Source organism: Rasamsonia byssochlamydoides, assembly GCF_041956645.1.
Source record: "Rasamsonia byssochlamydoides strain NRRL 3658 unplaced genomic scaffold VTN77scaffold_45, whole genome shotgun sequence".
In the NCBI taxonomy this organism is placed as follows: Eukaryota; Fungi; Ascomycota; class Eurotiomycetes; order Eurotiales; family Trichocomaceae; genus Rasamsonia; species Rasamsonia byssochlamydoides.
Window position 1 is genome coordinate 18,240 of NW_027192428.1, and position 11,177 is coordinate 29,416.

Consider the following 11,177-nt stretch of genomic DNA (forward strand, 5'->3'; position numbering starts at 1 on the left):
TGTGGAGTCCCACATTGAATTTGTGCTCCATACGGAGTACTCCGTACTGTGCCATTGTTGGAACTTGGCGATAGTTAGTAGTAGTTAGTGAACGAGGATTCAGATGATCTTGTGCAACATGAAAGCCGTCTAGAGAGGACGATCATCATGGGGGTGTCCTGCTTATCCGAGCATGGTAACTAGACTACCGTACTTGCAGTTCTGCAGCAAGACAACCATTATTGCCACTAACTCACCACACAATGGTCGTGGTGATGCTCATCATGTGCTGTCCTCTGCAGCCTTCCTGTAGGAAGGACTGGTGCAGTTGACCGACTTTCAGGGCGATAGGGACGCCTCTTCCAAGGTTGACCACTGCTCCTTCCTTGCCTAGCGCCGCCTCTCCACAGTTGCCCAAAGCGTCGACCCGTTTCCCTCTAACGCTGGCCAACCGCCTGCAACCCTTGCAGAGGTCTTATGGTCTTGACCGCATGCAGGCACGTCTTGCTGGCAACCTGTCCCCATAGAGAAGATCTAGAAAGGTCCATATGTCGCTGAGCAGGCCCATATCGGGAATCGACTTGCGGAGAACTGTCGACCGTCCAAACATGAATAATGTGAAGTCTCCTCTTGAGTCTCCGACCGGGCGGGCTTGTACGGAGTAGGTAGTAGCCTGCATGGACAATGCTTCGGTGGATTCTTGTCGAGCTTCTCGTCGCTGATCTGACGAATCGTGGCCGTTTGACCCATGAGTCTCCGGAACGCACGACATCAGGACTCCGCCCAGGGGGTTCTCCACCGCTTGACGATAGACTAACTCCCTAAAGCGTTCCCTCCCAGCGTGAATCCCGTCGGGACTCGTCGCTAACTTCAGCTTAGACTCGACAATTCCCTCCTCACCTTCATCCTGGCAGTCTTAAGTTTCACCCACCAGCTCCTAGCCACTCCTGGCACGAACACACCCCAGCACTGAACAGTGACGGTCCCCGACCAGGGTACCGCTAGGTGATGCTTCAGCCCGTGGTACTTGATTGCGTACCATCGACTGGGCGTTGCCGCACCCTAATTCCGCCCTGAACCCAGTCTCACGGGTAGCAGCAGCGGTAGCACCCATCGCCTGCCAACACTGGTGTTCCTGCATCAGCGAGGCCTGTGGTGTAAGCGTGTAGGTGGGTGAGCGTCCGTGTGTTACCTTTCTTAGTGTGTGCGGAGGGACACTGCTGGCTTGGTTTCTTTTCTAATCCGTGTACCGTGTAGCCGTCCGCATCGTGTACTTTTTCCTCTTCAACAACAATCTCCAAGAAAAAGAAAAAAGAAAAAGAAAATTCTCTACCTCCACATCTGCAAGCAAGACAACCGGCAAAATTGTTCCTGGTTCGGGTCAGTCTCCTCCTTTTTCTCGACTCTTGACTTACCCTGAGAGAACACCCCGCGACAAGTGGTCTCCACAACCGTGGGAGCTACTCTTCCACACGTCTTTCCACAGTTCAATAGGGAGACATTCCAAACTGAACAATTGCTGAGAAGTTGCAGCAGGGGAGCTGATCCGGTCAATGCGGCTACATTAAACAACCCGATTGCCTCATTGCCATGAGAGGGGGTTGGATGCGGCCTCCATAACCCACCGTGATTGTCAAATGCTGGTACCAAGGCCCCTTGGCCACCAAACGCCAAAATGCCTTTAGCACCTACTCCAGAGTCGTCCGCTCCTCTCGCGGACTACTTCTGGATCGCCGGGGTCGATGGCAAGGAGATCGAAGAGACCTACTGGAAACTACGAGACGAATACAGAGCGCATAGGGATAGCATCCCCGGTCCCTCTATCTCAGATACGATCGAGGAGGATGCCGAACCCGACGAGGAGAACGGCCTGTCAACAGAGCCCACAAATCTGGACGTGAAAAATGGCACGCGAAACTCCCATCAGCGCTTGTCCAAGTTGTCCAACGAGGCCCGTATGTCAATGCGGTCCGTTGAATCTAAGGGCTCGGGCAGCAATCGAAGCAGCATGACGATCAAAGTGACGCCATCTCCTAATCGAACCACTGATACCAGCTCGGATTTCGACTTTGATAAGGCATTGCTTAAATTTGCCTCAGAGAGAGAGTCATTTTTATCGGATTTGAGTCTCAGTGCAGGTGCGATCACGCCGACACGGCCGAAACCGCGACCTCGGACACAGAAAATCATCCCAGAAGAGAAAACCACCCCCACGAACCCGCTGAAGTCGGGCATTGGCAGCGTTCGCCGTCACATGTCCTTCAGGGACATGAACAGCATGAAGAGGCAGCCCTCGGTTGCTCGCGCAGGTGAGGCGTAAAACAGATCGTGGTTTGTCGTGACGCCGTGACTAACTCGTTCTCTGTCTCTCCAAACAGCTTCCATTCGCACTTCTCGTCGTCTCAGCAACTACAATTCCGTGATTCCAGCACCTCAACCGCTGGAGACCTCGCCTACGATGCATCCATTGAAACGGAGATTTGAACCCGTCCTACTTGACAGATACCCGCCGAAAGGAATGCCCGAGGAGGACAACAGGCGGGGAACCTTCCCCGACTACGTACCCATGTTTGCCTTCCCTAACGATATCAACATCGTCTCCTCGGACACGAAACCCCGGTCGACATGGCATGGGTTCATCATGACAGCGGGGGATGGTACCAAGTTACATGGAGTCTGTCTGATACTCTGGATACCACTTGGCCAGAAGGCTGCGGAGGCGTTGGAGGAGTGTTGTGAAGAATGGCGGAAGGACAACATGACAGATGAGGAACGAGAGCTGGCGGCCAGCCTCGGTGGAAGATTGGCAGAGGAACGCGCAAAGCTGTCCAGCCTCCTGGCACAGCTTCCTACGGTTCAGTCCGGTTCCCCAGAGAGGGAGAAATTGGAGGACGAAATCAGTGCCGTGGAAGAGAAAATTGGCCTGATGACGGACTTGCTGCGGCCAGTGCGACATGGGGCAGCATCCAAGATCGAAGGGCTTACAGATGATACAGGCTTCTGGATTCCCCGTGCGTACGGCATCCTCGGCAGGGACGGATCAATGACCAGTTTCTGGAAAGAATGGCTGAAGGCAGTGGCCGTACCGAGGACCAACGGAAGTGTGCAGAGAGTACCTGTTAGCTCACCCTTCGTGGGATCCTGGCTGCCACTAGAACGATACGTCGTGAATCTCTGTACGGAAGCATTCAGTCCGATATCTTCGAAGACGCAAGTTGAGCTGGCGGTCAGGGAGCTTCGTTTATTCGCTCGTAAGGAAGCAGCCAATGAACTTCCTGGTTCTCGCAACGTACGTCTATCCTTCATCCTCCAGTCGATTGACGTTCCGTTCCTGCTAATCCATGCGCCAGACCGACCTGTACGCGTTATTCCGTGCTCTCTCAATACCCAATATTGTCGTTCTTTTCGAGGCAAGTGATGCTCGCACGCCATAATATTGATGTGATAGGAGCTAATCGACCTTGTACAGTACGCGCTCGTGGAATCTCGAATCATTTTCTTATCATCTCACACATCGATGCTCTATCTGGCCACAAGAGCCCTGGTTGACCTTCTGTTCCCATTCCAGTGGACAGGAGTTCTGATTCCGGTGTTGCCCGCACGTCTGATCCAGGCTCTTGAAGCGCCCTGCCCTTACATTGTGGGGATTGAGCGACGATACGAAAAGGTTGAGCTGCCGTCAGATGATTTCGTCTTGGTGGACCTTGATTCCGATCAAATCGAAAGCACCGTGAACCCGACACCACTACCGCGTCACCAACGCCGAAAGCTTCTCTCTCTTCTTCAGCTTGCCGCTCCGCATCATAACAAGTATGGCGTGCGACCGGGGCCGCCAGCTTATGCCGTCGAAACATTCCCGTTCGACTCTTTCCCCTCAGAGCATTCGGCCATCTATAATCCGAAGGCACCGCCGACTCATCTTGCCCGCTATGTTAGCCTGAATTCAAATGCCTTTGGGCAGGATCAGGCCGTTCTCGCATCGGCTCAAACACCGATTTACAACGCCTTTTTGCATGCTCGAACCGAACTAGCTCACTCTAGGGGTATGTCAAAGGGGGGTGATCGACCTAGCACGAGCTCAACGTCGAAAACGGGCTCCCCTCCGTCGCCGAGGGCCAATTCCCCGAACTCGGGTCAATTCCCTCCTCCTCTGCCTCCCACCCCTGTTTCTCGCAATGACTCTGGTATGGCTCTGCAGGCCTCTCTTCGCGAGAAGAGATCAGGCCATTTCGATGCTTCGTCTCGCAGGAGCTCGTCGTTCGGTACGGAACGAAGGACTGGAGTGCCTAGACGCCCGAGTGCACCTTTCCTGGGCCATGCTTCTAACCTTTCCGTCACCACCCTCAATACAGAGTACGGTGGCACTTCCACTTATACGCCATCCATCTACGCACAGTCCACCATTGCCGCTTCGACAATCGTTCCCCAGGCCGTAGCACAGCCTGTACACAATACTGACAATACATGCTGGATCGAGGGGCATTGCTTGCAACTGCAAGCGTGGGATGACAAAGCCGTGTGCTCAATCTGTGACGAGAGAGCAGAGGAGGGGATGTATAAGTGCTCGGGATGCAAGACTCTGGTGCATGGCCGATGTGCACCTCTAATCTGCCTGGTGTGTCCTGCGGCGTTCCACCCCGAACAGATTCGAGCTGCCTTTGTGCGTTGCTTCGCTAGTTTGCTGTATACGTACAAAAAATTCCTTCAACCGGCATCCAAGGAACAGAAGCAAGCGGGATTGTTCTACTCTTTCAATATGGAAGCTTTCCTCCGCAGTCTGCCACATGAGCACGCAGAGTACATGACTGTACTTCAACAGACTCAGGGTATGTATCAGTGTCCACACATAGAGAGCAATGGATGTTGACCCGGTGTCGCAGGATTCAATGAATTCATCAGTGAGCGCGAGAGGGCAAAGCCGAGCTCGAAAGATCCGAGAATAATTTTGTTCGATGAGATCATCCTATCAAAACGAAATCGTGGTCGTTCTTCCATCTTCTCCGGCCGGATGACGACCGACTTCTTGTCGGATACTTCTGAGCATCTGTGGCGGTCTGCGGCCGCATCGTCCTTAACGTCCACCAGTCGGAGGCAACAGAATCTGACTGACGATTACAATGAAGTTGTTAAAAGAGGTGAGCCAGATTGCATCTCTCCTTCCCTTTTCATTCATGCGTCAGGTGATGGTGCAGATGTATGCTGACATTTGTTGCGTTGCAGTACCTGCCAAACTTGATCCTGCCTTCATGAAAGAGCCCCGCGTGGTTCAAGGAGTGCCTCAAATCCCAAAGACTGCCAACAATACTAAAAGGAAGCCGCTTTCCAAGCTCATGAATGGTCTAGCAATCTCGCCTCCTTGAGTCTTTTTTGGACGCCAATCTCGAAATCTGTTGGCGGCTCATATCTAGGACATTTAAGAGGATATCGCACTGCTGTATTACGATTTTTCATCCCCACTTAGGGGGCATAACCGGACTCAAGTTGGCTATTTGATATGGTCTTTTTCTTTTTTGAGATCATGTATAGGACCGGTACCACTCATACATTGGATCATTGACACGGCGATGAGGCAAGGGCAGTGATGCTATCTCATTGCTGGGTCATCTCAACTCCTGTGCAGCCGTTTACTCCCTACTGACTTTCACTAAATCAGTGAATGATCTACGCAGGGGCGGCGTTTTTGGCGCTTCTTATCTGATACAAGAATTCTCCATCATCCGGCAGGAAAACCTGTCATTCGAGGAAAATCAAAACTCCTGCTGTGCGATTCCCCGCCCCCAACTGCACAGGTGGTTTCGGAAAATACAATTCCAGGGCGGCAGCTGAAGGTCGGCAATTGTACAGTGCATGGAAAGCTTTCCATTCTTTCGGCTTTTTTATACTGCTGCCGATGGCCCCCTTTGGTTGACCTGTGAGCGGTGTCTAGCGCAGGTTGCGGGTTGATGCAGCATGTCTAATTTTCGTCATTTGTTTGTCATCTTGAAGTTCTTTCCCTGAACGGAGCACAGTACATACAACATAATCCTTGATGACGATCATCGATTCCTACAGGGACCCACATAACCTTTCCTTATGTCGACGTCCAGATTGGAAAGCAAATCTCTCACGATATTTTCTTGGTGATGCTGTGATTTTTGAGATCTGATTTGTTGCCAAATATCTCTCTTTACTCACCCTCTTCTTGACCTCGTCAATCAATACCCTGCCATGTTCTTTTTGTGACTTGTCGTGCATAATAATACCCTGCTTTTTTTTCCTCTCATCTATCATTATTATCATTCCTTCCGGGTTTATAGGGAGGGGGAAAGGGAGGTTGGCCTATTTTCTTCTTGCCAATAAGTGAACGTTTCTAGTCTGTGTAAATTGTGAGAAATATTATCATATGAGGCTTTATTGCTAGAAGCTACTTCAGTTTTCTCTCCTCTCTGCACAGTGTTGAATTGAACACCTTGTCTTTTCACCCAGAATTTCCAGCGGTGCTTGCTGCCTGCATCGAGCTGATTGTATCTCTGAACGTCTCTTCGCCCCAGCGCTCTCAGTCCTTGACCTCCATTCCTAACAAGATTAATGGCGTTGAAGGGCCAAATGATTTCAAATATAGGCGCCAAGAGACTATTCCCCCATCCATATCCCAGGCCGGTTGTACAGCTGAGGCGTGAAGATGAGGAAGGTAAATCCCAGAATGTCGGACAACATCGATGGGCCATGACCTCCTGGGATTGAAAAAGTGTATTTTTTTTATGCCAACTTCACGGTCATCATCAATTTCTAGTGACTTGGCAGCAAGGCAGCAATTTGTCTGGGGCTATATTAGTTCTATTCAGTAGCTGATCCCTTATTGGAGATGCCTGTAGCAAAGGACTGTGCATGTCCTGATTGCACTACCACAACCTTCCAATGCATACAATCATCCATTACTGAATATTATCCACTGCTTCGACAAGCAATCAATATTGACAGTTACTTCTGTGTGTCTGTGTAGTATAGAGAAACTGTCATTGGCGGAAGAAATACGGCCGACCAGCCGGAGACTTACAGGTCTGGAGGCCGGGGAATTTCGCCCCGTCCATAGCCAGCAGTTACCTTAACCAGAGTTCCCACCGGAGATCAGCTCCTCCAGTCCTCCCCAGAACCACTCCCCACTATTACAAAACGGTCATTGCAGACATACAACTGGAGACGAAGAGCCGTCCCCCATACGACGCTCCCATTTTATTTCCATTGGTTTGGTCGTTCCAATTTTGCTCTCTATCGCTCGTCCCCGCCTTCCATTGCTGGCTCCTAGGGTGCAAGCATTAATTATTAACACGTACTGTCCCACCCAATCCGCTCCCCTCGTCCAGGCCTGTTTCTGCAGGATATATACTCCGTAACCAGGTAGCTATTCTTAGGGAGAAATCAGGATAATTGATCTCCCTTCATCCCGACCAGCCAAGACGGGGGAATTGCCGACGCGCCTCCGACTACTTCAGTCAGGCCGGTTGCCCGTTGTTCAACTCTGGTCAGATCTCTATCGTCGTCGTCCCGGTTCCGATTCTTGCTTTGGATCTTCCCGCCCATGCATCGCCAGACAAGGCTATTTGCGAAGTCAGCCTCAGATCTTGTTGTTCAGAAGAGAGGGTCGCTGATGTCGCCATAACTCCGAACTCCTCAAAAGCAAGTCATTTGCCATAGACATCCTACTCGATTTGGGTCTCGTGCGGTGGTAGCTAGGAAGCTACAGATTGGCGTCCTCCATTCTCAAGAGCTGGAGTATATCAAATTGATGCGCATCTTGTGATCGTGTTTCTCTGAACTTTTCTGTGATCTCATCTCGATTGTGGTACTTACTAACTATATTGTGTACTATCTACCCCGTCGTCACCGGTTCTGAGAGGATCTTCCGTCAAGCATGCAACAGTGGAGGGCTGCCGGGCGATGATACAGACTGTGTCTCAATGGCGACCAAAGTTGAGACGGTTGTGCCTCCGCCTGCCGTCACCGTGATGAATGGCGCGGAGAATGGCGACCTCAACCATCCTCCCGCAGACTCCAAGAGAACGGTAGTGATCGTATTTCGTCCAGGCCAAGAGGGCATTCTTCAGGTCGTGGCCGAAGTCCTGGGCAAAGCGTGGACGACGGTGTCGTCGTTGTCCAAAGTCATAGCAGGGAGCGATGCGGTGGTTGTGGGCATCCTGACTAGCGATCTGGAGAGCACTCTGGGGGAAAGAAGCGGTGATCTGTCCAAATTGTTACTGATCAATACTCACTGCGTCGACGATGGCTCATTCCCAGACGAGAAGCTCTCCGAAAGTTGCCACTACGAGTTTCTGTACTCACGCAGTCCGTTCTTTCGCCGCGATCTGTCCCGCTTTCTGTCGCTCATCCTGGGTCAGAGGCGCCCCCATGACGACCTGGCCACGAAGAGGCGGACGAATTTCATATCGACCACCTTCCCCGATGTCCGTGCGGCCTTGTCCAACCTGGATATCCTGTCCGTGGGTGCGGACGCAGTGGAGATCCGGGTCGATCTGCTGGAGGAGCCTTTGTCGGATGGTACTCGCAGCCCTGTCCCCAGCCTGAAGTACGTGGGACAGCAGGTCATGCTGCTGCGGCAGCATACCGAGCTTCCCATCATCTTCACGACGCGATGTACCAACGAGAATGGAAAATTTCCCATGGACGACCCAAAGTTGTTCCACAAGTACCTGCGCCGTGCGATCAAATGGGGCGTGGAGTACATCGATGTCGAACTGTGGCTGCCGGAAGAGATCCGGAAAGATCTTGCGGAGAATCGAGGCAACAGCATCATCATGTCTGCTTTTCACGACTTCTCCGGGACGTGGAAATGGACGTCGCCGGAGGCGCAGAGGTTGTTCAGGGAAGGGGCGCGATATGCCGATATCGTCAAGATGATCGCGATGGTGAACACGGTTGAAGAAAACTACGAGTTGGAGTATTTCCGTTCGACCATCAAGGCGAACTACTCCTATCCGCTCCTATCCGCCGTCAACATGGGTCAGAAGGGACAGCTTTCCCGCGCATTGAACACGGTTTTCTCTCCCATCACACACCCGTTACTACCGATCATCGCAGCTCCCGGCCAGCTGACGGCGGCCGAGATCAATCGGGCCCTTCACATCATGGGCCAACTGCCGAAGCGTGACATGTATGCGATTGGATCTTTCCGCTCCACTTCGCAGTCCATGTTCATGGAGAAGTGCTTCAACGAACTCGGTCTCCCCCACACCTTCACCTGCATCGACCGGGGTCCTCGAGGGTCCATCGAGGCCGTAATCATGCAGCCCAATTTCGGCGGAGCTTACGTGAACCCCCCGCTGGCCAGCTCAGCTTCTTATATACCGAGCAAAAGCGACGCCGCACGCGCCATCGGCTTGATCGACACGATCACCGTCAACGGGTCGGATGGGCAACACCGGTTCGTGGGCGAAAATGCGACTTGGAAGGGGATTCGAGCGACGCTTACCCGGGACTATGTTCCCTCTGCCTATCGGGGCCGCGCGGTGATCATCCTCGCCAGTTCGGAGAGTGACGCTTCTGCTGCGATCTTTGCCCTGCGCAGTCTGGACGTGGGCCCCATCTATACGGTCGGGTTCAGGGCGACTGGCCCGCTGGCTGCGGGTCTCGAGCCTATTACTTCGATCCAGTCCGTCAAGCTGGTGGAACAGCCGTTTGTGATCGTCTCTGCATTGCCGCCAGAGAAATCGCTTCTCGTCCAGCCTTTGTTACGACATTATCGAACCAACGGCCACTCGTCGCCTCCGTCCACGAGAGGGAAGGTCTATCTCGACCTGACCAGCGGGCCGCGCAAAGGCGATCCGCTTGGCGTCGCCGCCCGCGCCGGCTGGACGGCGTACGGCGTGGAGGATGTGAATGCGTGGACGACGGTGGAAACGCTCCGGCTGCTCGTGGGGCAGAATGTCCCATTTGATTTTGTCCGCATGGCATCAGGCCATGGGTTATATTAATTCAGTGGCGATAGGAAGTTCTACATCGCAGGGTACAAGACCGAATAGGGCTACCATCTGGGATAGAGCTGTCATCGCGGGTCCTTTGTTTGTTTTGGCGAGTTGGATCCACCCTGGCGTTGACTGGGAGGGCATATATATGTAGTTGACGTGTACTTTTTTTTTCTTTCATTCTGTGCCTTTGTGTAACAAGACGACTTTATATCATTGTCAATATTTTCCTCCGCCATATTCTCGGTATTATGGGGTATTTCCTATCCCCGCAAGTCTAGATTGAATGAAACTGCACTTGCTTTCCAAACTTCCTTGCACAGACCTGCATGAGGCCTGCCGATCGTTGCCTCGAATGCAAGCCTCCAAGGTTATTAATAATTCTCACTACGGAGTACGGAGTCCTTCTCCGCTCTTAGGCCAAGCGGATAATAACTTTAATTATTACCTTTTACCTTCGGGGAATTAGGGCTAGCAGTGCATGGTTGAAATTCAACATTAGCAATAGCATCGACAAGAAAAAAGAAAAAAAAAAGGAATACAAATTTGAGCCACAAGTTGTGCTTGTCGATCGTAGTCGATCGACAGGACTCATACCTCCTATCCTGCAAGTCGTCAAGTCAGGATTATTGCATTCAGTTTATAGTCTGATCTGTTAGCCGCGGGCCGATTGCTGACTCGTCAGGATTATTAATTATTATTGTTGTTGCTGCCAGACGGCAGGGCTGCATGCACAATCACGCAGTCACCCCGCAAAATGCCTCCGCTTCATGCCGGAGAGAAACTTCCCCATCAATAAAACTGTTCCTTACCTGGTTGCTGGCATGTGCACATGGTCCCTGCCCATCTGTCCAGCACCCTCCAGCATCCCTACAGTTAATTCTGACTTTATTTCAATAATTACTCTTGCGTCCACTGGCCTTGCCTGTTCATCATCTTCTACTCTACTAGACCATGCCGACAGGGCGGGTGGACATTCCCCGCATTTTTTCCCCGACTCCGGCAAATGGCCGGGCCCCGGTGACCCGTTCGCTCCCTGCTAATAATTTAACTATTACTGACTCTGGAAGGTCAGGTACGAGTACTCCATTCGATTGTTCAGTCTTGTTCTAGCTTCTACCAACCGGGTTGGGCGTTCGTCCGGGCAGCCACCTCTCTCTAGCCTGTCCTACTTTCCGCTTGTCTCCCCCGGAGTTATCCTCCCCCAGATTTCTATTACATGCTCACCGCGTCATATCC

General features: G+C 52.1%; 3 protein-coding genes across 3 annotated transcripts; 2 read left to right on the top strand and 1 right to left on the bottom strand.

Moving 5' to 3' along the window:
* Window positions 1-232: 232 nt before the first annotated feature.
* On the bottom strand, window positions 233-1,093 carry VTN77DRAFT_6012 (uncharacterized protein; the record flags this gene model as incomplete). The annotated part of the gene is made up of 4 exons (XM_069422244.1): window positions 233-434; window positions 495-886; window positions 942-980; window positions 1,019-1,093. The coding sequence occupies 4 exons, from the start codon at window positions 1,091-1,093 to the stop codon at window positions 233-235; spliced, it is 708 nt and encodes a 235-aa protein (XP_069276414.1).
* A 561-nt stretch (window positions 1,094-1,654) lies between these two features.
* Window positions 1,655-5,339, top strand: VTN77DRAFT_6013 (uncharacterized protein; the record flags this gene model as incomplete). The annotated part of the gene is made up of 6 exons (XM_069422245.1): window positions 1,655-2,288; window positions 2,358-3,268; window positions 3,330-3,389; window positions 3,449-4,805; window positions 4,860-5,114; window positions 5,200-5,339. The coding sequence occupies 6 exons, from the start codon at window positions 1,655-1,657 to the stop codon at window positions 5,337-5,339; spliced, it is 3,357 nt and encodes a 1,118-aa protein (XP_069276415.1).
* A 2,577-nt stretch (window positions 5,340-7,916) lies between these two features.
* Window positions 7,917-9,947, top strand: VTN77DRAFT_6014 (uncharacterized protein; the record flags this gene model as incomplete). The annotated part of the gene is made up of 1 exon (XM_069422246.1): window positions 7,917-9,947. One exon carries the CDS (start codon window positions 7,917-7,919, stop codon window positions 9,945-9,947), a length of 2,031 nt encoding a protein of 676 aa, XP_069276416.1.
* Between the last annotated feature and the right edge of the window lie 1,230 nt (window positions 9,948-11,177).